The 26,945-nt window shown below is 44.8% G+C and overlaps 2 protein-coding genes across 2 annotated transcripts; both read right to left on the bottom strand.

The window, feature by feature from the left end:
* Positions 1-663: 663 nt before the first annotated feature.
* On the bottom strand, positions 664-5,042 carry LOC134402829 (glucose-6-phosphatase catalytic subunit 1-like). Its single transcript, XM_063132622.1, has 5 exons — positions 4,722-5,042; positions 4,065-4,174; positions 3,858-3,963; positions 2,794-2,909; positions 664-1,858 (listed from the first exon to the last, which is right to left on the bottom strand). Exons 1-5 carry the CDS (start codon positions 4,937-4,939, stop codon positions 1,347-1,349), a joined length of 1,062 nt encoding a protein of 353 aa, XP_062988692.1. The 5' UTR covers positions 4,940-5,042; the 3' UTR covers positions 664-1,346.
* Positions 5,043-16,024: 10,982 nt separating this feature from the next.
* On the bottom strand, positions 16,025-25,947 carry LOC134402673 (glucose-6-phosphatase catalytic subunit 1-like). Its single transcript, XM_063132304.1, has 5 exons — positions 25,650-25,947; positions 23,997-24,106; positions 23,328-23,433; positions 21,377-21,492; positions 16,025-20,999 (listed from the first exon to the last, which is right to left on the bottom strand). The coding sequence occupies exons 1-5, from the start codon at positions 25,877-25,879 to the stop codon at positions 20,488-20,490; spliced, it is 1,074 nt and encodes a 357-aa protein (XP_062988374.1). The 5' UTR covers positions 25,880-25,947; the 3' UTR covers positions 16,025-20,487.
* Positions 25,948-26,945: the final 998 nt, after the last annotated feature.

Below are 26,945 nucleotides of genomic sequence, written 5' to 3'. Positions count from 1 at the left end.
CGTGCTTGGAAGCCATGCTCTCTCCTCTGGAAGCGCCTTCCCCCTTAACCCAAGCAGTTACTTGGTGCTTAGAGAAAGGCACTGCAGGCGCTCAGAGGCATTCGCTGTGATTTTGCATCTCCCAGAATTGGGCTGTGTCCCAAATCAAACACTGCCGACTTTGCTAGTGCCTCTCTGACTGACTTCAGCTGTGCCTTTTGCAAACTTATCCCTTGGTGTACCATTGAAAATGGGACTTAAAAGGCATTCAGTCTAACCTGTTGTGTTACACCTCAGCATCAGGAAACCACTCTACCCAGTTCTCCCATGCTTTAATGAAATCCAAGCATCATGGTATGTCGAGTATGGTGCACTGAAGTGCCTGAAAGGCAAAACAGTGGAGCCTCAGAGGGGGCTGCTCCACACATTGCAAGTAGCATATGAATAAAAAATGTGTATGAGGGTGACAAATGTGTTCAGTGTACAAACATCACTGTGCTACCATTGTCTAGCGTTCCCTGGCCCATATTCAAGTTATTGAATACATGAGTTTGTCTCTTTCATAATGTGATGTGGTTCTGATTCACTTCATAGAAAGTGTGTTTACAACTATAACCCGAATAAAACATAACTGGGTGCCTCATATTTTACATAAGAAAGCAACACACACCCAGACCAGGTAAATTAATGTTTGCACGGTTGTGCCTATATTGTACCAAACACATGATTAAAATGGGTGGTATATTATGAGAAATTATGCATAAAGCTCTCAACAAAAATCTGTACAGATGATAAATAGGGTGAAACATGAATACCCAAGACCACAGTGCAGGGGCGAATGGCAAAGACAAAGAACAGTGGCTGAGGGAGTGACAGAGACAAATAAGGAGATGCAAGCGTGCACACATTCAGACAGGGACAGGAACTTAGGGAAGGTCATACAGGCGGAGACTGGTGATTTAAAAAAGACCAAGCAGGCAGAGCAGAAAAAATCAATTCCCATGGGCCACTGCTGAATAAACAAGATGTACTTCATCAATGGATCCAGCTCGCTTTAAGACTAACAAAATGTACTTTAACTACCCTCTATTCCATTTTGGACTACCCTGATTTTTTTCTTGACAGATCCAAGTGTCAGTCACTTTCTCCCTCCCCAGCAAAGACACCCATACCCTTTCTGCTAGGGTTTTAGAATGCTCCTGACCATAATCTGGAAGAGAGCGTATTAGTGTGTGGGAGTCAGGTGGACTTTGTTTGATCTCCCACAAAAAAGTCAACAGCATTCCTTCGTTTATAAACCTTTAGGCCTGAGTGCTGAAGGCTGATGAAGCATGTCCAAGGTAGCGCTATTCCAAGGTTTCTGTTCCCTACAGGTTTTTCTTCTCAGTCTTCTGAAGGAGGCATGAGATACAATAGGGGATTAGCGCCACAGCACAAATATGAGCACAGGTGCTTTTGCAGAAGGAGAGGAAGTAGAAGAGGATTTCCTTGTCAGTGGGCAATTCAATGGAATCAAATAGGTGCAGGATGAACAGTGAGGAAATGATGCAGCTGAGGCAGAAGGTCAGCTGTTGGCTTTGCTTCCGTTTGCAGCTTTCCGCATACATTGGGGAGTTGAGGCCTAGTCCCAGCCCAAACAGAACGCCCAGGTTGCGAAGCAGGCTGGCAAAGGGCGTAGTGTCTATATGGACCCACTCTGGCCGTTCGCACCACTTGTGGGCCTTTTCCAAAGTCCACAGGAGGTCCACTCCCATCAACTTGAGCAGCAGGTAAAAGCCCAGGGCGAAGCCGAAGAGGAAGAAGGTAGTGCCCACATATCGCCACAGGCTAGCATTGTAGATGGACTGGACGTGCTCAAACACCGCTGCCACCAACATCCCTGGGGAGTGGGCAAATCATTGTTTTAGCTGGAGTTGCATAATACCTATATGCATTCCTCTCTTTCAGTGGAGTTGTTGTCCTTGGGCCTGACCGAGTGGCTTGGGAGATAGACTTCACGGAATAAACATCAGTTTATTTAATACCTCAGTTATCAAATATTGTGCCCACCCCAGCTTGCTCTCCTTGAACCCAGACAGAAGGTGCCAAGAAGTGTCCAATTCTCCTTTAAATTATAAAAGCAGAGATGATCAATGAAGCACCTTTATGTACGATCGCATCCTTAAGACTTACTTGATCTCTTCTGCCCATGTGCACCCAAATGCTAGGGCAGCATTGCCTCCCTGACGAGGCAGCTCTCTTTCTAGCCACTAGCCAGTTTTTCTAGCAATGCATTTTGTGTCAAGGCCTACTAAGGCTAGTGCAAGCTTTCCCCTTACCCAGAACATCCTAGCACTGTGTAGAAAATATTGGATATTCCTTTTCATACAGTCATTGACTTGGAAGGCTTTAACCCAAGCTTCTACTGTAAGGCAAGACTGGCCATCTGCTTATCCCCTGTATTAGGAACAAGGTAAACATAGTACAAAAAAAAAGATATCTCAAGCATTACACAGTAGTAGTTCCAGCTGTGCACATGCTGGAGAAGGAAGTAAAAATACCAGTCAACCAAAAAAAGATTATCAATAACCATTTTGTCTTTGAGCAAAATTTCTTCCTTCCTGATTCCAAATACAAACATTGGTCAAGTCCAGAGCATGCGTGATAGCTGCCGATCTAGATCCCCTCAAAGCGAGTGTTATCGGCATGCACGTAACGTAACTAGTACATGCACACACATACCTTTTTATACATCTGTTTCTATTGAACACAAACTCACTTATACGCACAGAAAATTCACTGCACTTAAAATTCAAACCTAGGGGAATAACTCACCTGAGATAACACCTGAGATCACCTGGTGTGGGAAGTGTGCAGCAAGGAAGACTCGGGATAAGCAGACACAGACCTGCACAGTCCAGAATCCTGCCCAGAGAAGGCCACGCAGACACCTGGACATGAGGAGGACTTGTTCAGACCAGAGCAAAGGCTGTAGTTCCTAAATATATTATCATCTGGCCCGACAAGCTTGCTGTTGTCACCAATCAGTAATTGGGGATTTAAAAGCATTTGAGCTGGCCTTTGTAGGCATGGAAGTTGTGGCACTATGGGTTACTCCTGAGTAGACATGCATAGCATTGAGCAGTGTTTTGTATGCTTGGTGGGAAAATGTTAACATTGATAATAATTTTCTCTGGTGGCCTTGCCAGAGGAAGGCAGTTGTGTAGCGAGTGGTAGAGCCAGCTACCTTGTCTCCTTTGCAGGACCTCACAGCAGCACCCACCAAGGGCTGATGCTTACAAGCAACTTGAATCAAGCAGGTGATGGTTTCAAGATGGCCTCTCACTCAACACATTCCTCATAAATGTTCCAAAAGGGAATTGATCAAGAACACAAGCAAGTTGAGATTTACAGACATATCAAAACTAGATGAAAATTAAAAATTTGCACACATTAACATTGGTCAAACCCATGAAATTTGAATCTGAAATGTCAATTTCACAAATTTTAAAAATTCTATTTCAGACATCAACCTTGAACTCAGCATTTTTTAAAAAATACATCTTTGTCATGTTACATAAAAGTTTAAGGCAATGATCTTAAATGTCATCTTGTGACCGATTCATGTTGTGGTCAGCATATCAAAAATAAATTGACAACGGGAGAGTGAATTATCTGAAGAAAAGGCCTTCTAAAATAGTTTCACTCCTCTGGTTAGTGTGTGCAATATGCAAACATCTCCCCAAAGGCAAGTTGGAATGGTGAATTGTAATATTAACTTAGAGGGGTAGAAAAAAGAGAATCTAAGAGCCCAAGGAGAGCCCTATGTCAGCCACCACCACTCACTCCTAAAAGTAAGGTCCTAGTTGTCACATGCAGGGTAGGAATGTGGGCCTCACCTGGCAGTTGAGGTATTTTGCTGCTGTGGTAATAGTTGTGCTAGCAATGCTGTCACCATGATGTAGTAGACCCCAGAAGACCCCATGGCATGACCAGAAGGGCTGCCTAGAGAGGGGAGAGATGAGTCAATGGAAGGAGGGGGCATGTTACAGTGACTTAAGGAAAGCCCCCAGAGAAGTGGGGTGAGAGGGCATTTGCAACCTCACCTGGACCAGTCTCACAGGTGATGGGAAACTGCTGGATCACAGGCGGTGTTATGATGCCATAGAAATCTGTCTCATGTACCCACCAGTAGGGTCTCTCTCCAAACAGGATCCTGTAAGAAGAATGAAGACTGGTGACTGTGATCCCAGGTACCAGGAGAGAGGTATCGGAGGGCATGAGGCAAGAAATAGATACTGCCAATTCCATACACACCTTATATAAATAAAAATAATATTTTAATGTTTTCCCTCAGACTTGCAATACTGTTCCCGTGGCTAAAGACATCAAAACCAGAAATAGACTGAGGTTAGTATTTTGGACTCGGAACCGTTCCCAGCCCAGCCCTCTCTCCTTTTCCCCTATAGTGAACCTACAGTTTTCTAGCCTCTTCATTCACCTTGCTGCCATTTATATTTCTGAATTTTATTGTATTTATTCCTTCTACACCTTTAAGTTCCTTCCAGGGTTGTTCTTATAGAATCAAGCCATGGTTTGGCAGTATGCCTGGACCAAGCCTCTATTGCTACTTTTCATGTTCCACAGCAAGGAAAGGGGTAGGAAAAAAGCAACACTTTTTGGTTCTGGGCAACATAACTAAGAGGAGAATTTGTTACTGCCCCCAAATATGGTGGCCAGGGATAGTTCGAATCCACGCTCACCACTTGAAAACAAGGTTGAACCAATCACCGATCACAGCCACCCAGATGAGCCGGATTCCCACAGTCTCCTTCAGCTGGAACCAGATGGGGAAGAAGACAAAGAAAGTTGTTCTAAGGTCGGCAGCAGTGGAGATGAAGACAAACCAGTCCTGGAAGCCCATGAAATTTTCTTGGAGGTATCTGGTGGCCTGGACCCCTGCACTGTGCAGAAGGTCCATGGTGCAGCTTTAGCAGTAATTGTCTTCTTCCAACTTAGCTCTTGCTAGTTTTCCCAGTCAGTGAGCCTTAATCACAACCCAGACCCCTGATCTTTGATCCTTAACTGCCTATCCTGTCCAAAACAATATTGACAAAGGCTGCAGCATGAAGTAAAGTGTGTGTTTGCACCAGTCAATACCTCCCTTTTCAGAAGCGTGTGGACACCACTCACTCAAAACTATTTTAAAAGTCAGCCCTCCTTCCCACAGAACCCTGATTTCTGGTCCTGGGAGTGGGGAGGCTTAAATGAACTTGTTCTTCACTCATCAAACTACAATTCCTAGGATTCTTTTGAAGAAACTATGGGCTCATCTACACCAAGCAGGATATTCCGCTATGAAAGTGGTATATAAAAGGCAGGAGACACAATACTGCATTATAGTAGTATTGAATAGGGCTGTGCTCTGCTCCAATTCGGATCGCGAATCCGGAGCGGAGTGACCTGATCTGCCTCTGCTAAAGGCGGATCCAAATCGGGTCGGGGGAGCTGCAGAACAAGGCGAAGCGGTTTGCCTCCATCCGGAGCTCCAAATGCAGGTAAGTGGGGGAAGAGGCGCTCACCTGGTGCCGCTACCGCAGTCCATACGGTGGCGGAACCAGGTAAGGGGGCAGGGGCGAGGGGGGGCTTACCTGTGTCTGTTGTGGTCTGGTGCAGGCTTCAACTGAGGCCTGCACCAGACCGCGACAGAGGCAGGTAAGTGGGGGGGAGGGGGGCTTACCTGGCTCCTCTGTGCAATGGCGGCAGCGGAGCAGGGTAAGGGGGCAGGGGGAGGGGGCTTTTTGGGCCCCCATTTTGCCCTCCTTCCCCACTTACCTGCTGCTGCTGCCCGCCGCGAAGGCAAATAAGTAGGGAAGGGGAGGCAAAATCTTGATCCGCCCCTCCAGATCTTGCTCCATGGAGCAGAACGGGAGGGTTGGATCGACTCGAAGTGGATCGGCCTGATCCGAAAGTTGCAGATCGGGCACGAAGCGGTTCAAGGGGTCCATGCACAGCCCTAGTATTGACGTGCACTGACAACTGTTGAGGCCCATTGACAAATTCCATATACTGCTTTCATACCACTTGCATGGTGTAGATGTGTCATGGGCCTCAACCGTTGTCAGTGCACTTCAGTACCACTATAAAGCAGTAGTAGAAATAAAACTGGAGGCCTGCATCTTAACCATTCAGTTATCACTCTGTTATTGTAAACTATTTGAGTTTGGTACTGTTAACAATGTGTTTAGTTACGCTTGATTATTGTTAATTGTTATATTGTTATTGTTATATAAAATGTTTGCTCACTTATGATGAATTTATATAAAATGTTTGGTTACCATCCCAGTTCTTTTTGATATTATTTAATATTTTAGCAGTTGTGTGCTGATTAGCATTTTTCCATTTTGACATAAACATAAAGAAGCACATGTACTTTATTTACATATTTCATACTTGTTGATAAACTCAGCTTTTTTCCAAGCAGAAGTTGGGTTCCTTTGGTGCAAAATGTCTAGTTTTATTTACTTATTGAATGAATGAATGAATGAATGAATGAATGAATAATATATACATATAGTTATATCTCTAAGGTCCCACAATATTTTTAGTCTCAAGCCAGAAACTGGAGAATAGGGGCTGATGAGTAATCTTTCCAGGGTGATTAATTAATTAATCAAGACTCAAAGGGCATGGTCTTGCATAAACGGAGATAAGCGAAACACCAAGCAGAAAGGCACGCAGCAGCAGAATGAACAAGGGCTGAAGTACAACTTCCCAAATTACATGCTAAAAGCAAATTATTAATGGGTACAAGGAAAAATCAGCATGGGGGGTAATGGTGAGAGGTAACCAAAGCTCTCCTGGGAGACGTAGTGGGTGAGCTTTGAGTATGTGGACATCACAACTGTCCCAGAGAATGGGAAAACAGATCAATAGCTGGCAGATGGGATCACTGAGTGACGGCAGCACAGACACACTGGGGTCAAGGTTAGCTCTCCTGGGAAAGGCGGAGCAGGGGTGAAGAGAAGTCAGAGAAGGCCCTGCCTGCCCACTCACCTATGTCCTCCCAGCTGGAAAACAGAGTGTTCTACTTTGCAAAGGGCTACAACCTCTAGCCTTGAGCCACATACAAGCAAGAGCTCCTTCCGCTGGCTGCCCCCTCAGCAACATCCAGGACCCCAAGACCAATTAGCAGAATCCTCAGATAAACAGTAGCCTCTCTGTGTGGGGATTTTTCACAGGAAATCAGCAAAGCCCCTAGTCGAGAGCAAGGTGCCATTTCAGGGGCTCGCACATGGCCGTGTTAAGTGTGCTTTTAAAAAGGCATAATTAACATAGGGTGACCCTATGAAAAGGAGGACAGGGCTCCTGCCTCTTTAACAGTTGCAGAGAAAAGGGAATTTCAGCAGGTGTCATTTGTATATATGGAGAACCTGGTGAAATTCCAACTTCATCACAGCAGTTAAAGCTGCAGGAGCTATACTAGAGTGACCAGATTTAAGAGAGGGCAGGGCACCTGCAGCTTTAACTGTTGTGATGAATTGGGAATTTCACCAGGTTCCCCATATATACAAATGACACCTGCTGAAATTTCCTTTTCAATACAACTGTTAAAGATACAGGATCCCCGTTCTCCTTTTCATATGGTTACCCTAAATTAACAAAACATACAATTTAGTTCAAAAACCGTTCTTATTGAGCTCCATCACATCTACTTTTTTCCTTGTATGCACCTGAGATTTTGACCCCTGATTCATTAGCGGGGCAAGCGCTGATTCCTTCTGATTGTTGCTATACCGAGGGACTCTCTTTTCACTTGTTTGCTCTCCCGCTATTGAGCCCATCCCGCCCTGCCCCTTCTCCTTCCCCCTCCAGTTCATTGGTTCTTGCTGGGTGATGGACATAGCCGTCTCCATTTCAGACCTGATTTATATATTTATTTGAAACGTTCCCAGTTTGGGGAGTCACAGGCAGGACTTCCTTATGTAGCAGAAGTCCCCAAAGTGTTTGGGAAGCACTGGGGGTTGGGGGAGGACTTTAAGCCAGTGGTGAAGTCCTCCTGAAAGCACAGGGGTAACTTTCTTCACCACCTCTTTGCTTAACATCAAACCAGCTTCCCAACTTTCACATACTTTTTTCCTCATGCCTTGTTGGAAAAGCATCGCCAAGGCTGCCCACCCCGCCCCTTCTTCTGCATTTAAAGATCTCAGCATGTCCCTGTTTTTGCACTCCACACCCCAGTTATTTTATCCCCCCTCTCCCAATCAATAACACTTAACAGCATAGGATCACTGTCCCCCTTCTTCCCAGCCAAAGTCCCAACAAAACAATCCACAACTTTGTAGGTAACTGTGGAAAATCCCAGACCCAGCAGCCAATGTGATGGATGTAACTAAAATGCTTACAGCTCCCTCACTTTTAAAGATAAAGAGATGAAACTTGGCACCATGATAGCTCTTAAGTGGGGCTTTAGGCAAGCCAAGTTTGAATGAGATCCCTTCATTGGAGTTTTTTTTAACTTAAATAATTAATTCCCCCCCCAAACCATTCACCCTCATAAACACACACATACACCTCTGATTCTGCTTTAATACACCCCTGCACATTTATGGAGGGAGCTTTTATCCTCCATAAATGTGCAGCGGTGGATTAATACAGAATCAGAGGTGTGTGCATTTATGTGGGTGAATGGTTTGAGGGTGATGTTTAATATATATATATATATATCAAATCAAGCAATAAAGGGAACTCATTCAAACTTGGCAGTGCCAAGTTTCATCTTTCTATCTTTAAAACTGACCACATTTTAAAAACATGAATAATTTTAAAATTTCAAACTTAAAAATATATCCTAAAACTCAAGGGATGAACCAATCTGATTCAAAGAGCTATCATGGTGCCAAGTTTCATCTCTTTATCTTTAAAAATGACAGAGATGTAAGTATTTTTGTTAATTCCCATTGGCGGGGTGGGGTTGGAGCCGCGAAACTCCCTTCAACCGACTCAGCACAAGTCCATTAGTTCCACATCACCCTGCCCTCCTCTTTCTTCAGCAAGACTTCCATTCAAGCCCCCAACAAAGGAAATGGTGCAAGTACAGCAATACTCTAGGAAAACATGAAAAATGGAGGGGAAGAGTCAGTGACTGCAGGACAGGCACGACATTATGTGAGCACCGCGCTGCAAAACAGGCATGACAAGAGTGTGATAAAACGCTGGTGTGATGGAGCTCATTGTTATGCCACTAGCCTTTGTTCTAACTTGGGGGAAAACTTGTTTTTGGTTGCCGTTTTGGTGTCCGTTTTGTTGTTCTATGTGTCAGAAAAGTTTTGGTAAGGATTTTAAAATGTGGGATTTCAAGAGTGCTGAAAAGTATCTGGCTTCTCCTTTGTCTTTTGTATAATGCACTAGTAGGGACCCAAAACTGGATGTGGAAAGCTAAGGTTGCTGAGTTGGAATCCTCTGCTCCATTGTGGCTGTGTGGGCCGAGCTGGAGGAGGTGGGAGCAGGTTTTGGGGTTTTTTAGGCTCAGTGTATGTGTTTTGACTTACACCATCTGTTTTGACAGTTTAATGTTACGCTGCTGTAGGGGTGTGTGAGGGAGTTTAGTAGGGTGACCCTATGAAAAGGAGGACAGGGCTCCTGTATCTTTAACAGCTGTATTGAAAAAAGAATTCCAGCATCAGTCATTTGTATATATGGAGAACCTGGTGAAATCCCCTCTTCATCACAACAGTTAAAGCTGCAGGAGCCCTGCCCTCTTTTAAATCTGGTCACTCTAGTATAGCTCCTGCACCTTTAACTGTGGTAATGAAGAGGGAATTTCCCCATGTTCCCCATATATACAAATGACACCTGCTGAAATTCCCTTTTCTATGCAACTGTTAAAGATACAGGAGCCCTGTCCTCCTTTCCATATGGTCACCCTAGAATTTAGGATTCTGAGTAAACTCGGCTTTCCCCCAAACAGAGCCCCAATGCCACCCATTTTTGCCATTCTTAGGCAAGGTGTTGGAGCCTGTGGTGTCTTCTCAACTCCAAGTTGAGATGAGTAATCAGTCTCATCCAGGTTGGATGAGGCTGATTACTATTAGAATCTATTCCGATTCTATTTGAGGCCTTGCTTTGGGACAGACATAACCTTGGTCATCCAGGTGGATAACTCGCACTAGGAAATGGACAGGGGGAGTGCAACCTTCTTGGTTGTCCTAGACCTCTCAGCAGCTTTTGATATCATCAGTCATAGTACCCTTCTGGATTGTTTGTCAGAGTTGGTCTTAGGAAGCAGGTGCTACAGTGTTCCTTCCTGGAGAAGCAGTCACAGATGGTGGTGCTAGGCAACTTCTGTTCCAGGGAGGATTTTTTTTCTACAGTGGACCCACCTTGGTAGAATGCATTACCAGCATTTGTGGAATGCATTACCAGTGGTCAGGCCCCAACATTATAGCTTTTAGAAAAGACTTAAAGAGCTATTTGTTCTTTGGGATCTGCTGATGGATTTAGGTATCATTATTGGATTTGAGTGTATTTGGAACTGGATATTTTTATTATTGTTATCAGTGGGTTTTATTAGCTCTTGAAACTGATTGTAATATGGATGTTAGTTTGGCTGCAGCCTTGATAGCATTTGTTCCCTTAAAGGCAACTTATAAATATTTTACATACATAAATTTAGCCTCTGGTGGTAAAGTTGAGTTAGTGGGGTGAAGTTGAGCCAGCATTTCACTGGCGATTTTCAAGATCCACTGGCATAGGGGATAGTCAGAGGAATCTTCAGTGTTGAGGTCTGCCAGGTGGAAAATTCTGTCCACCCAAATCTACTCTGGCCCAGGGAAAAGAAAGATAATACCAGCGGGGGCAGGGAAGGGACACGACCATGCCTGCTGTATCCCTAGGAATTACACCATTCGTAAACCACTGAGGAACCCCCTCACTACTACACCCAACCCAATGACCTCACACCACCCATTGTACACTCAGAGACACCAACATACACACAGCCTAAATGAGCCAATAAAGGGGTTGATACACAGCATGCTGCTCAGTTGTTCCTATAGGACCCTCTTGTAATGCAGCCACACAGTTCGGAAGCACTGCTGGTGCAAAAACCCCATGGAGACTATTTTTTTAAATTGCTTCAAAGCTGTACCCCACAGAACCAAACAGACTCCGTTTTATAACCAAACCTCCAAGGTGTGTTTAAACAAAGGGTCCTCTACAGAGCTCTCTCAGGCTGCAGCCTCTCTCTCATCAGGCCAGAGGAAATGGCCCCGTTCAGAAGACACCTTAAACTGTGGTGGTTAAGGCTTTAACCATGGTGGTTTAAGGTGTCTTCTTGTTAGAAAAGTTGTGGATTACAACCCAATTAAATCAAATAAAAAGGCATCCGGATGCAGTTTCAAAAGGAAAGTTTATTTCCACCTCAGGTACCAAAAATCTCTTTGTACAAAGGTCCCTCTCCCTTGTCAATGTAAGGGAAAAGGCCTGGAACAGAAGTTTACGTTGGTTGTTTGCCCAGATCGTCACAGCTGATCCTCCTCCCTGTTTTCTTGACATGCCCAAGTGGGTGAGAGACCCTATTGACTTTGCAAACTCCATTATCACACGATTCCCTTAGTAATGAATCCTGGGACCTTCCTGTCACGTATTCCATTGTCTTTAACTAACCCCTGTCCACCACTCCCTCCCTGGTTCCCCCCCCCTCGCAATGTCCCCTGGGACATTCCTGTCCTACCTTGCCTAGTGGCAGAAACCTTCCTGCTTCACCCTCCCTTGGCGCCTGACATTCCTTTCGATGGGAGAGCTTCCCACCTCTTATTTCTCTTCCTGGTTTCCCACTGAGCTGTGGGGAAAGGAAATAAGAGGTGTGTGTGTGTGTGTGTCAAGCGACTGGTGATTTAACCAGCGGCTAGGGCTCGTCCTTACCCCTGAGTAAGCGACCTTACCCAAATAGGTAAATGGGACTTTTCTCTCCTACCTGGGAGTAGGAGGGTAATCAGTTATTTTTACATAACATTCTGAACAGGGCCAATGAGTGTTGCCCTCAACTACTTCCACACACACACAACACATACCCTAAGAACCACCAAGGAAGGAGGGGAAAATCAAACGTTGCATAAATAAATGCAAGTCTGCTTCATTTCTATCCGTGAAGTAATTATTAATGGGAGTGTAATTGAATAATGGGAGCAGTTGAAGTTGATTATGTGGCCATCTAATAACAAATATTTAAGATAATAAGAGTTAAGTATTAACTTTCCGTACAGTACTGTATGCTTTAGCTACCATTTCCTTTAACAAAGAAGCTAACCCTAACCTATACATAACTGGGTGTATTATAAACAAAACCCACAATCATTAGCTAATAGCTAATAGATGAGAGGAGATTTTTACTCTGTACAGCACCATGTACACTGACGGTGCTATATAAATAAATAATAATAATTTTTGGCAGGAGAGGATCATGACAGGGAGAGAAAGAGTTAAACTCCCCCTCCCCTTCCCTCATGGTCTTGCGGCTGCTCAGATTTTCCCACTGCTATTTCCATAACAAATCATGGGCACATTAGGTCACCTCTAATTTCGTGCCCTGCCAAGTGCAAGCCTTCTCCCTGCCAAAGAGCGTTCAACTGGGAGCTAACCTCCAAGCAACGTGATGCTCTGTATGGGGATCTGGGATGTAGCCTGTATCAGCAAGCATCCTGTTTAGGGATTTGACTGGCTGATATGTGAAACTTCTTACAGCCCTGAAAAGTGGTGTTACTATTACCACTTCCAAGAAGAGGAGTTTTCTTGGAAATTGTCTGAAAAAGGCCAGGCACAGCACTTTCCAGCTGCTGAGTGCATCCATGTCCTTTGATAAGCAAGATCAGAAGCCAAGAGGCCAATAGTCGGGCTGCTGTCACCTTTGCTGCAAGAGAAGCATAACAATTTAAAATGCTTTAGAGACTTCTAGTCCTTTCCGCTGCTGAAGGTCAGAGTTCACTGGACTTGTTTACATCAGTTCTGAGTAGATTTAACAAGCTGAAGACTTGCAGAATTCTGAACTATATTATTAATTAGTGCCCAGTGAGGCCCAGTATAACTTTGGATCATGTTCTATGCCCACCTATAGCTCTTGTTTGTTTGGCAAAATTGCCAAGAAATGCCTTGTGTCTTTTGAAAAATAGGAGGATTGGTGGCTTTCAGATCCTTCATTTCCCTTTAATAAGCTCCTTCTATTTCAGGCTATGCAGTATGGCATCATGGATGTATATTAATTGTACACAAGTGGTAAATATAATTTACCCTGTGCATGGAATTTAGTATCAGTTCTATGCAATCTGGAGACGGGAAGCCCAAGTCACTTACTCACATCTGTTCTGAGGTCTAGAAATCCTGTCACCAGCACTGGCTTCCCCCATCCCTGGGAACTCAATATCCCTGATTATTATAGTATTTGCCTTGCCTCCTGATGCATTTTGTAAAATCTCCCATGGGGTAGAAGTATCAACTGCCCAAAGGAAAAATAAAAATAAACAGGACTTTAGCTGTAATTGGGACCAGTATTGCCCTCCCAAATAATAATAATAATAAAAATACCAGCAAAGACACAACATCATGTTCGTAATGTTGCAGATTTCTCTGAGATCCCTTCCTTGGCCAAATTTCAAAAGCTGTCTGTAAATAATCAATTCAGCTCTCTGACAGCTCACTGAGAGGGAAGGCAGAGGGGGTTAGAGACGGAGAAAGGGAAAAGGGATGGCTCGCTCCCTTTTGGCTTTGGTCCTGTTGAATTCTGTTTCCTCTGTCCAGTTGGCAGATGTGCAGGCCTGGTGGGCTTCTAGATCAGGGGTGGGCAATATGTGGTCACTGCTGCCCCCCAAATTCAGTTAAAAATATTTTTTATTGGAAAGGAAAAAAAATGGTGTCCATAGTGGCTATGGAGTGCCAAAAAGCTCATATACAAACTGCTCCCTTATCCGGATGGAGATAGCCTAGCTACAGTTATCCATGCTCTAATAACCTCTCGTTTGGATTACTGCAATGCGTTATACGTGGCGCTGCCTTTGAAAACGGTCCGGAAACTTCAACTGGTGCAAAACAGGGCAGCACGGTTACTAACAGCGACTGGCCGACGAGACCACATCACGCCAGTCCTTTTTCAGCTTCATTGGCTGCCAGTCCAGGTCCGGGCCCGATTCAAAGTGCTGGTATTAATATTTAAAGCCCTAAAAGGCTTGGGGCCAGGCTATCTGAAGGAACGCCTCCTCCCATATGTACCTGCCCGGACCCTAAGGTCATCCTCAGGGGTCCTTCTCCGCGAGCCCCTGCCAAAGGAAGTGAGGCAGGTGGCTACCAGGAGGAGGGCCTTCTCTGCTGTGGCACTCCGGCTGTGGAATGAGCTCCCTAAGGAGGTTCGCTTGGCACCTACATTATATGCTTTTAGACGCCAGATGAAGACCTTTTTATTCTCCCAGCATTTTAACAGTCTATAAATAAATTTTAACTTGGTGTTTTAAATTTGTAATTTTGCATTGCTGCTGTTTTTATCTGGTTGAGCTTTTATATTGTATTTTATACTATGGTTTTATACCGTTGTTTTATACTTTGAATGTTTTAATTTTTCTGAACCGCCCAGAGAGCTCCGGCTATTGGGCGGTATAGAAATGCAATAAATAAATAAATAAGAGTCAACATTAGCTCACCCACCTGTTCTAGATGGTAAGCACCTGCCTCATTCCAAAATGAAAGCATACTTCCACAGTTTCTGTGTAGTTATTACCTGATAGCTAATATCATCTATACTTCCATAAATTAGGTTGCACAGTCTTAATTATTGTTACTAAATATTCATAAAAAATTAAAACATACCCAAAAAAGCTTAAACGTAACCTTTCAGGTGTAGATAGAATTGCTTTCTCCTGAGTGTGAAGAGCCCTATTTACCTCATCAAGGTAAAGAGAAGAGAAGCACACGTGCAAGTTAAGCACCCGTACAAGTTTTAGCAACAGGGCCAGGGGGCCAGGAGTTAGCCTCACCTCCTCCAAGAAAATAAATTAGTTATTAATCAAAACCCAATAAACAAAGCCAGTGAATAGCAATAAAATCAATAGCTATGCTGGCAGAAAGCCAACAGGGGTATGGGGGTTGCACTGAGTGTCATATCTATGACTATCTGCCTACTGGACGAAGTTGTGTGTGTGTCTGCTTGGGGGTGTAATGAGCTCCTGGCTCTCAGAGAACAAGTTCATTCCCTTGAAGCTGAGGGTACCAAACCCAGTGGTCTCTGTTCCTGCAACTCTCAAGCATGCAAGTGCCTTGCCCCTGTCCCCCTTTCTACACATCCTTTTGCATTCTAGCTTAGTGAAATTCCAAAATGTAAAATTAATATTAATGAATAAAACTAAACGCTAGCAGCACAAATTAAGAGGATTGCAGGCTTAAAACCAGAACTGCCACTTGTTTACCCAGAGTTAAACACACACACGCACAAAAGACGGTATCTTTTGTATCTGGTCACATTAGTTTAGCTCCTGCAGCTTTAACTGTTGTGATGAAGAGGGAATTTCACCAGGTGCTGCATGCATACAAATGACACCTGCTGAAATTCCTTTTTCTATTCAACTGTTAAAGATACAGGAGCCCTGTTGTCCTCCTTTCCATATGGTCACCCTAGCCTCTGGGCCTGTGCAGGGCCCAGAGGAATTCTGCAGGGGGAAGAGAATGAAGGTGGCTGAGTGGCTGCTTCACTCTGCAAAGTAAAAACAAGCAAAAACCAAAACCCCACTCCTTAAAAGAGCAGAGGGTTAGGGCACCTTGGTCAGTACCTAGGCAATCTGAGTACTGAGTACTTGGTCAGTCTGAGTACTGTTGAGTATTGTTGTCTGCTTTTCTTGAAGGTTACGCGTGATTTTTCTCCCTCACCCGCTCTTCTTAGAATGTTGAATTTGATGGAATATTGTTATTTTTATGCATGTAATTTCTTGTTCTTTTTTCTTTTTCTGATTTGTTAAATTCACAATAAAAAGAAAAAAGATGATTATTTATTTATTTACATTTATTTATTACATTTATATACCGCCCCACAGCCGAAGCTCTCTGGGCAGTTCACAAAAATTTAAACAGTAAACATTAAAAAGTATACAAAATTTAAAAGTATACAAAATTTATTATTAAAAAGACACCACATTGGAGATCCCAGCGTTAGAACCATCACACCAATACATTCATGTACATTTTCTAAGCAAATGTTGACAAAGTTTAAAGGAAGAAAATCCAATGCTCTTACAGAGAAAGGACTTGCTGAGCAAGACACCAAAAGGTTCTGCAACTCAAAATGCAACTCAAATTATAGAAAGAAAAAAAACCCTATAAATTAGGACTCACATGCACCTTTTTCAGGGACAATTCCTCTCACCATGCCTTAATCACACATTTTCCTATCCATACTTGCAAAACAATTGTGCTATTATTCTGCTTTTTCTCTCCTTGAAAGCTTTTCTTCACAAGTACCTTCTTTCTGTTTTGTTGCAGAATTGAGATTCGAGCACTATACAAAGAGTGTTTCTTTTACTGCTTTTCCGCTACATAACCTCTATGAGACAGTGGTATAGTGGAATAGCATGATTACACAAGTGGAAACAGCATTTTCTTTTGCTTTCTTTAAATAATACTACATTTCCCCTGCAATAACTAACCAAAAGTGCTGTTTAAAAGCAGAAGTGAAGCTGTAGGGCCATGAGGTCATCTACAGAACCCATAAACAACTGACAAACAATAAATAAATGCCTTGTGCAGAAAAGTTCTGATTGCTTCCAAATGGGGCCTTTATAGTGTCACCGCCCTGCTTCATTCAGGGAATTTTATGGGAGTTTTGTGCTAGAGGAAAAAACGGAACACACACTAAGAAAATTGGGGGCCTTATAGGAAGATGAGAATGTCAAGTGGATGCCCCATTAAATATGAGTGAATGAGGCAGAAGTTGCCTCGTTGACGCACCCTTTGCATGTCTGCCATATAATTCAATTACTACTTTTTACATATTTACATTGCGAATTATTTCTCATTAAGCATTTTCTGTTGCTCCTCATAACATTTTATAACCCAACATCTTACATTGTTTCAAGAAAGATAGGTTAGCAATTTCTTAATAGACTTCCCAAAAATTAAAAACAATTGATTTATTAAAAATAAAGTAAAATTTTAAAAGAGGGTTTTACTCCCCATGGAAATCTCCCCCTGCCCCTGGTAAGGTTATCTGAATTTGCCCTCAGACTTAACTTACTGCCCTTAATTTGGCTCAGACTTAACTCATTCCCGTAAGGCCCTCATCCCTCACCATCATCTTATCCCCTTGCTTGGCCCCTGGTATCAGGGAATTTTCAACAGAAAGTTGGCTCTGAACAGATCGAATTGCACCACCATGAAATCCATCAAATGTTTTAAGGACCTGCCTTATATTACATTATGGAGTTGGTTCATGCCAAGGCAATGGGTCTTTACCCTGCCATGCTCCCTGAGGTCCTTCAATGGAAAATATCTGGAAATGAACCTGAAACGTTAAAAATAAAAATGAATGTAAACCCTGCACTCTGCCACTGATCTATAGCTACCCTTGCTGCTTCTTTTTACACAGCATGCAAAAAAGAACAGAAAAGTTAACTCTGTATTTGCCATTTGCTGCCTGTGTGTGCCACCTCTTTCCGGAGCTGTCCCATTGTTCAATCCTAGGGATTTATGAGTTAATGTTGACAGCTGATGAGCGGTTGACTTTTAGCATGGCAGGCAAGGAAACTGGGCTTAGCTCTGGGACATATTTTCAGAACGAGGCTCAGCTCTGAAATATATAGAATAGATTATGATACCTCTGACGATGTAAGAGTGCTTTTCCTTCACCAATGAGTAAAGCAAGTGGCTTGTACTAAGCCTTGATGTTTCTAGAGGTCTGTCTATATGTCTTCTAAGGCCCACAATGGATCAGTTATACGACACAGCTGCAGACTTGCAGCGGTAAAAAAGTTGGGAACTTAGCCTGAATTTTTTCTTCAAAGCGAGGTCACCAGGGCCCTTCTGCCATGTGACCTTTCCCTGGGGTCCAACCAGGGGTGGATGGCGACCCCTGATTGGTTGCTGGAAGCCAGGCAGAAGGCAACGTTGTGTTAATTAACTTCTCTGCTGCATTAATTCACCCCAATTTATATCCGAAACTATGCATTTGTGGAGGGAACTTTTATCCTTTACTTTGCTGATGCACAGCTGTACATCTTCAGTTTATAAAAGTAGAGATCTGCTGCATTCCCCGACAGTTTGCTGGAATGGGGTAAAATGGTGTGTGCGTGTGCTCTCCCTATGAGCTGGAGATACACAGCTGTGCATCAACAAAGTAAAGGATAAAAGCTCCCTCCACAAATGTGCAGATCCTGCCCTGGATAACTTTGGATTCGTGGTTCTTCTCAGAACAGTGGGCATAATGGGGGAAGAGGGGGGAGCAGGGGGGAGCTATTGCTCTTGCTCCCCCCTCCCCAGAAGTATGTTTTTCCCAGCATTGAAAATCAGAGTTTTAGGGACAGCTGGCTCTGCTATATAACACTGATGGAGCAGAGCTGATTTCATCATATTGCAGAGAATAAGAGCAATGTGCTTTCCTCCTGTGCTCGTCAAGATGAAACCTAGGTCAGAAGTCGTGTTTCAAAAGGCTAGGACCCCAGGTTCATTTTATAAATTAAGCCCTGCTCAGTGAGCAAAGAAACCACCACCACTTGTCTGGGACAAAATGTTTGGCATGTAAACACTGCACGTACTACTTGTTTTTCAGCAGTTAAAAGTGAAAAATTGGGTAGGCAGAGACTGGAATAGAGGTTAGGGGGCAAATATTGCAGAAAATGTTTCAATAAAATTCATCCCCAAGACTAGAGCTCCGATACTGAAAATTCTGAAACCTGCATTTCATCACCACTTAAAACCCTTGAAGCCTGGAGACATTCAGATGAGAAGGCAGCCCAAGCTCTTCATGCACACACTACACAAACAGGCTTCAGCGTGGACAAGGGTGTATGAATGTTTGTACACTAAAGCAAAGATTGTGCACAAGGCCTCAGAGGAAAAATAAGACCTGGGCAGTTAAGAGAAACAAAGGGCAGAAGAGTTTACTTATGGTTAATAAATAGGTGGGGCAGAGGGAATCACTACCTTGATGTGGGAATTGTAATTAAAATAAATGCTTTTGTAAGTAAGCCAACTTGCTATTCATTTGCTAATGAAACAGATGTCATATTTTATTAATAGCAAACGGATACAGAAACAAACATAGAAATATGGCATGCAGACATTTACAAAAGCCGCTTCTCGGCTGTAGTAGGCCAGGGATAGAGCCACCAACGTTACTCTATCTCAAAATGTACCATCCATCCTTCAGTGATGGCCAATCTCCATAACATATGCAGGGACAATTACTTGACCTCATCCCACCAGCCACTTGCGCTCAATAGCTGTGAACGATGCTGGCAAGTGTCAGGGGTGGACTGGTAATTGCCTAGGTGGTTTCTCTTTCCTACTCCCCTCTAGCTGATCCTAGCATAAGACAGGATTACTGGTGCAGCTAGGGAATTTCAATCCATTGATGTAATGCTCTTACAGCCCCACCTCCTTTGACAGCCATGTGTGTGAAGCACACAAGTAACATTTACCTTTCCCCCCACATCCCCCCACCTCCAGGCCATGCTTCACAACTATTTCTACATTCCTGATATGTTAGACCAGCTAAAACAAAACAAAAAGAAATGGCCAAGGCTGATAAAAATAGAAGAAAGACTCTGACCATGTGCAGTTTTGCATTTTAAACTCACTTAAATTAAAGCACCATCCAGGCATAAAATACAGTTTGATTTTGCTGCCCTCATGCTAAAGACGTTTCCTTAGGAATAAGCACCATTTTCTTGTAGAAAAGTATAATAAACTTCTGTACCCGGCCTGCTGCCCCTGTGTATTGAACATTTTAAGAGTAAGGGGAAAGAAAGGAGTCTGTGGTAAGCAGCATTAGTCTCTCGCGGGGCCCAGCACATCAAGCTGGCCATGTGCTGACAGCGGGCCTGTTTCCTGCTGCCCCCATCACCTGCCACTCTCTGGATGTTATTTGGGGAGCCCTGGAGTTTGGCTCTGAGGTCCAGCCCCAGCTGCGCCACTGGGCAGAATACTTACAGTAATCCTCTCAAACGGAGAACCCTGTGACCTCAGAGAGGGCAGCAAGTTGATAATTGATTTTCCTGCTGGTAGAAAAGAGTGCTGGTGTACCTTTCTAGATTCATGCCTTGCCTGATGGCGCTCACAGGCAGAATCATACCCTGTTGGCGGAACTGGATGGGACTAAGAGCCTGGTGGGCATGTTAGGGGGCATAAGGGGTCTACCTCAACCCTCAATCCAGCAGGGACCGCAGAGCCCAGCTGTACCTAGGTAAGAGGGTCACCATGAACATCGTCCTTTGGCCCCAGAGGTCTTGCATCTTGTCTCTTCATTTGCCTAAGTTCATAAAAAAGCCACCGTCCCCATAACTATGCAGCTTTCTTGTCTTGCTGGCTGAGCAGCTGGGAAACACAATAGGGGATAAGGGCAACGGCCGCCAAGGGCACAGCGGCACTCTTACAAAAGGAGAGCAAGTAGAAGAGGAGCTCCACCTTGGCAGGAGGCTTGAAAGAGTCGAACAGGTGCAGAATGAGGAGTGAAGTGCCAATGCAACCCAGCCGGAAGGTCAGCTGGCGTCCTTGTTTCCCTTTGCAGCTCTCCATGTACATTGGGGAGTTAAGGGCCAGCCCAAGTCCAAAGAGAATGCCCAAGTTGCGCAAGAGGCCAGCAAAAGGTGTGGTGTCCAGGTGGACCCACTCTGGATGTTCACACCACCTCTTGGCCTTCTCCAAAGTCCATAGGAGGTCCACACCAAGCACCTTGAGCAGCAGGTAGAAGCCCAGGGCGAAGGAGAAGAGGAAAAAAGTGGTGCCCAAATACCTCCGCAGGCTGGCATCGTAGATGGAGCGCATGTGCTGGAAAGATTCAGCAACCAACATGCCTGGATTGGGAGAAGGAGGCAGAGCATGTCAGATTATATCATTTAAGACGGGACCAGAGATTTTTAGCAAAACATTTCGCAATATACTCTGCAAAATAGTGCGGGTCTTTTGCAAGCTGAACAAGATATAGTCCTAGGCTGCAATCACGTATATGCCCCCGGAAGATATGCAGAGATGGGCTCTAGGGGCATCTCACCACCCAAGACCTCATTTTGGGCCTCCTTCAGTTTTGTTCAGTGGGAGCTGAAAGAAAAAAAATCTGAACTCTGCAGTTAGGTGCATGGCAGCAGAAATTAGCATACTGAATGGGTGCAAATTTACAATACATCTCAGATTATAAAAGATTGAGAGTGAACTGCACAAGGACTGCACTGACCTGAAAAGACGCCAGCAATGACTTGGTGAGGAAAATGGGCAGCAAGGAAGACACGAGAGAGACAGACACAGATCTGGACAGCCCCAAAAGCAGCCCACAGCACTGCCTGCAAGAAGCTGCAAATGAAGACCCACAAGGAAGTAAGGGTGAGCACAGGCAAGCCAAACAGCAAACCTATTTGTCAAGGATCCCCTCTTGCGGGACAAAACCCCATTTTTCTACTTCTGGGGCTTCAAGTTGGGGGTTCTGGAAATCCAGACTTTGGGTTTCTGTGCAAGTTTTGCATTTGGTGGTTCCCAGCCCCTGCCCCTCTGGGACACCCGGTGAAGACAGATGTCCTACGAAAGCAGAGCTCACAACAGGTCATCCACATGGCAAGGTGATCCTGGCATTATCCTGGCTTCACAAATGAAATTATACATATGTACCCGGAAAATCAAACCTTGGCAGTCTTGTCCCTTCCCCCATAATTCAGGCAGGTTGTCTGATTTTTTTTATTTTTAAACTGGCATGAAAGGAAAAAAAGGAAGCTTTAAAAAATGCGAAGTTGTGCTAGAAGTTGGGAAAGAAGCTCCTTGGTGACACCATAAGGGCCCAAAAAGCACCATGCATAGGGGCAGCTTCCACTTCAAGCCTGCAGAGATGTGTTTTCCAAAGCTTGATCCTAGAAAGGAATAGGTACAGGCATACTACTAATCACAGCAAGGGTGTTTCCAGTGCAGCAGTGCTATACTAGACACATGTTACACCTGTCTTCATCGAGATCCCAGTTAGGCGTCTTCTGAAGCTGCACAACTTTTATCCAGGAACTATCTCTGTTCACTCTTGGTATCTTCTTTTCTTTTTCTTTCTGTCACCAGCGAACCTCTGACTGGAAGAAAAGGTGGGCTGCCTGGAGCTGCCTTCCTTAACTTGGCACCCTCCAGATGCGTTGGACCACAGTCATGCTGGCTGGGAATGATAGGAGCTTGGGGGCAGCAGGTTGGAGAAAGTTGCCCTAGAGATGCCATGGGGGAGTCGATATGGCCTATCTACCCCGTTGTGGCTGTGCAGTGCTGCTGCATTGTTTATATGATGCAGCCACCAACTCGCAGCCACGTTGGGCTTCCACCCCTGAAATTACGCTTTTTTGCTGTGTCCTTTTCCCGCAATATTTTTAGTTGCTCCGAGGTTGCCATGTTGTTTCCCATTCGGGTTAAGTCAGTGGGCATTGCTGGGGGCGGATGCAAGTCCCAAGGTAAGTCCAGGTAAGTATGAGAAGGCAGGGCAGGGGGCGGGCTTGACAGGCTGAATGGCAGGACAGGGGGCGGGCTTGACAGGCTGCATGGCAGGGCAGGGGGCGGGCTGGACAGGCTGCATGGCAGGGCAGGGGGCGGGCTTGACAGGCTGCATGGCAGGGCAGGGGGCGGGCTTGACAGGCTGAATGGCAGGGCAGGGGGCGGGCTTGACAGGCTGAATGGCAGGGCAGGGGGTGGGCTTGACAGGCTGAATGGCTGCCAGCGCTGCACTTTCTTTCTGGCAGGTTTAGCCCACATTCCCTCCTGCTGCCTGAATTTAGCGCTCCCACTTCGCAGCAGTGATGCTGCAGGGTTTTGAGGGAGCCCAGCTACAAAGCGGCATCATATAGACACCCCCCATCTCTCCTTTGGAGGCCTTTCAGGCCCAGTCCTGCAGGTAGAAGCTGATGGTCAAGGCCCCCCTCCTCCTGTGCAGTCCCTCCCTGTGTGGTTGGGGCTAGGTGTTGCTATTCCCCAGCCAAACCATTCGAGATTGAAAGCTTTCCTGGCATTAAAACACCAGGTCTTTGCTTTTCCCTTCAACAATGGAAGCACCTGGAGCAAGACTAGCCTGGCTTCCCATCGTAACACAAATTATCTTTGAAACCCAAGCTATTTCCCATCACTTCCTCTTGTCCAGAGCATTTGTTACTCCTTCAGATGCTGCTCCTTACCGGTGCTTCCATGATGGCTGCTTCTTCCCCAGGATGATGGAAAGAATGGCTGTCACCATCACATAGTACACACCGGCTGAACCCATTGCATGGCCAGAGGGGCTCCCTAAAGTGGGAAGAAATATCAGAGACCTTGGCTTTCAGATATATATATATATATATATATATATATATATATATATATATATATATATATATATAATCCTTAGGCCCTGCCAGAAAGATACTGCTAGAGCAACACTGAGGGCTATCCCAAGACAGTTTGCTGCCTGAGGCAGAGCAGATAATGGTCCTCCTCCACTCACCCAAGTCAAGTTGCATAGCATCCAAGGCTCTCAGGTTGGGAAAGACCTCACCCAAGAACCTGGGGAGCTGCTTCCAGTCAGGGTAAACACTACTGGGCTAAATGGAGGTTTGATGGTCTAAGGCAGCTTCAGGAATGGGGTTTTCCTCTAGAATCCTTCTCTCTAGATTCCTAAACTGGGCTCTAGCTTGGATAAAGTAGTCAAGCTAGAAGGGCCGACTACTTCTTTAAACACGACACTGCCACACTCACTTAAGTGGGACCTCCTTCTCTAGCCCTGCCCCCCTTACCCTGCTTCCTGCCCCACTGCTGCTGCGACAGCAGTAAATCCTACCCCTTTGGCTCTGTTTTCTTTGGGTTCTCACCTGGGCCAGTTTCACAAGTAACTGGGAACTGTTGGATTACAGGGGCTGATGTGTTGTGGTAGAAACTGGTTTCATGTACCCACCAGTAGGGTCTCTGTCCGAACAGGATCCTGCAGAGAAAAGGGATATTAGAGGCATCGTGAGCCTATGATGTTCCCTGCAACAGAACTAGTAAAAAAAAAAAAAAAGCCACATAACCTCATAGTTTTGTGAACATATAGATCAAAGATTGTACACAATCAGACACCTCTGGCCAGAGGGTCACATTTTGTTACCCGCCAATCCAGCGGGAGAGGTGGATAACAAAATTATTATTATTATTATTATTATTATTATTATTATTATTATTATTATTATTATTTTCTCATAGAGTACTGGGGCACGTCTACATGAAGGGTTTGCCCTGGGGTGGCTTTGCAGTAGCGGCACAACATCTACATGACGCAGCCACCATTGCAAAGCCATCTGGGGGCAAACCCTGCAAACCCTGACTTTTTTGGCAGCGGAGGCCATGGCGCCTCCTGATTTATTTATTTATTTATTTATTTATTACATTTCTATACCGCCCAATAGCCGAAGCTCTCTGGGCGGTTCACAAAAATTAAAATCATAGCAAGATTTTAGGCCATGGGCGGCTCCACGCCTGTAAAAGTAAAAACGAACAAAAAACAAACAAACGGGGGGGGGGGGGAGGAGAGGAAAGGGGCCATTCCTACCCCCTTTTTTTAAAAAAATATTATCTGTAACTCCGCAGCTGTGCAGATACAGATAATAAAAATAATAAGAAATGTGTGTGTGTGGGGGGGGGGGAACGAGCAGCCAGAGAGAAGAGAGGAGAGGTGGTTCGCCCGGAGTCCCTGCCCCCTCTCCTCATGTCCTCCCTCTGGCTGCCCGTTCCTCCCCCCATTGCTTTTTATTTTTATTATCTGTATCTGCGCAGCTGCGGAGATACAGATAATAAAATAAAAAAGGGGGGAGGAATTGGCCCCGTCCTCCTCCTCCTCCCCCATTTTATTTTTTTTTACTTTTAAAAAATGGGGAAGTCCGCACTTGCGTTCCTTCCCATACAGGTGTCGGGAAGAAATGCAAGTGCGGGCACAAGACGCCTCACGGCACCAAAGCGCCGCAGTAAAGACAGGGGCCTGGAGTCTGGTGCAAGAAAGCAACAGATTTGGAAATTGCCTATTCCACTTGACAAATAGCTCTGAAGGCCACTCAACGCAACAAAATAATCTAGGGGCAACTGAGAGCCTTTTCCCCATCCCACAGTCCCAGTAAAATAGCTCATTAGGCAGGGAGGAGAAGGTGGAAGGGAGAATAACAAGGGCATGAAAACCATGATCCACCCTAATGGAAGTGTTTGTATACTCAAAGAGGATTAGCTAGAACGGGGAACATGGGTACCTGTAGCTACAGGGGTCCCTTCGTTTAAAAGGGAGTTTGCCAAGGTCCAGACTTGCCAGGGACTCTGCTTCTTGAGCTGGGCAGTCTTCCTCTGTCATCCCACATTCATGGGCACTCGCTGTGGAGACTCTTGGTGAGGGAAAGCACTTTGCACACTGCCCTTCAAACAACATGACATGTTTTGGGCAGAGTGCAAACTAAGAAGCCCATGAGTTCATGTGACAAGCTTCAAGCAGACAGACCACTTACCACTTGAATACAAGGTTCAGCCAGTCACCAATTACAGCCACCCAGATGAGTTTGATTCCCACTGCCTCGCAGAGGTGGAACCAGATGGGGAAGAGGACGAAGAAGGTGTTTCGGAGATCAGCAGCGAACGAGACAAAAAGGAACCAATCCTGGGATCCAGGGTAGCTTGTTTGGAGGTAGTGCGTGGCTTGGATGCCCGAATGATGGAGAACGTCCATGCCTGCTTCCATTCTAGCAGTGGTTGAGTGACAAGCAATTTTGGTCCGTGCTGAGACTGCACTGCACTCTTACACAGTTCTCATTGCCTTTTATCCCCTCCTGTGGGTGGCAGCTTGAGCTTTGGACCCAAAAACACTTTGGTCACAAAAACAGCTCCTGATCAAAGGTGCTTTCCCCCACCAGCTTGGGACAAACAAGTTTCGAGCAACTTATGTAAGAGGAACAAACAAGCCTTCTAAAACAGCGTGTTGTCTTGTCATCATGGTAGAGGTGTTAACCATTTGCAGTACTACATCCATGCTAACATTAAATCTTAATTCTGTCCCATAGTCCATGGATAAAAGCAAGCGCCCCTGGTTATAGTTCATGCATAAAACATACTCTTTTGGTTGACAGAGGAATTTTGCTACATGTGAATGTGACTCCAGATTTGAGTACAGCTTATCTAAGGCAATTCAATTTAGACTGCATTTAAAAATTAATTGAAATGTAAGAGATCAGAAACATAAGAGATCAAACAGACTTTCCAGTGATGATTCCACATAGACTCATAGGACTGGAAGGGGCCATTTAGGCCATCAAGTCGAAACCCCTGCTCAGGGCAGGAATCCCTCACCGATGGCTGCTCAGTCCCCGTTTGAATATCTCCAATTATGGAGAGCCCACCACCTCCCTAGGCGGTGGGTTCCATGGTCTGTTTTGACCATTAGGAACTTTTCCCTAATGATCAACCGAAATCTGCGTTCCTGTAACTTAAACTTTTTCCTTGGATGATAGAGAACAGGCTGCAGCCTTCTTCTGTGTGACAACCCTTTAGGTACTTGAAAAGTGCTGTCATAATCCCCTCAGTCTTCACTTCTTAATGCTTAAACATACCCAATAGACACAAGTGACTCTTGCAGCTCAAAAGTGCTCCCTAACATACAATCCAGGTCAGTGAATGCAAATTAGCCACATCTTAACACACTTTGGGTTGGACTTGATGGCCTTATAGGCCCCTTCCAACTCTACTATTCTATGATTTAACCCCTTTTTGCACTTACAATCATGGTGTCTAATACATAATAAATATAGAAA

The sequence above is a fragment of the Elgaria multicarinata genome, chromosome 1 (assembly GCF_023053635.1).
Source record: "Elgaria multicarinata webbii isolate HBS135686 ecotype San Diego chromosome 1, rElgMul1.1.pri, whole genome shotgun sequence".
Lineage (NCBI taxonomy): Eukaryota > Metazoa > Chordata > Lepidosauria > Squamata > Anguidae > Elgaria > Elgaria multicarinata.
Note: the sequence above shows the minus strand (reverse complement) of the source record. Positions and strands in the feature narration are given on the sequence as shown.

Coding starts and splice junctions, on each gene's coding strand:
- LOC134402829 (XM_063132622.1), bottom strand. CDS start 4,939: ATGGACCTTCTGCACAGTGCAGGGGTCCAGGCCACCAGATACCTCCAA. Junction 2,910..3,857: donor CAAAATACCTCAACTGCCAG/GTGAGGCCCACA, acceptor CCTCATGTCCAG/GTGTCTGCGTGGCCTTCTCT. Junction 1,859..2,793: donor GATCTCAGGTGTTATCTCAG/GTGAGTTATTCC, acceptor CCCACTCCCCAG/GGATGTTGGTGGCAGCGGTG.
- LOC134402673 (XM_063132304.1), bottom strand. CDS start 25,879: ATGGAAGCAGGCATGGACGTTCTCCATCATTCGGGCATCCAAGCCACG. Junction 24,107..25,649: donor CTGAACCTTGTATTCAAGTG/GTAAGTGGTCTG, acceptor TTTTCTCTGCAG/GATCCTGTTCGGACAGAGAC. Junction 21,000..21,376: donor CATTGCTGGCGTCTTTTCAG/GTCAGTGCAGTC, acceptor CTCCCAATCCAG/GCATGTTGGTTGCTGAATCT.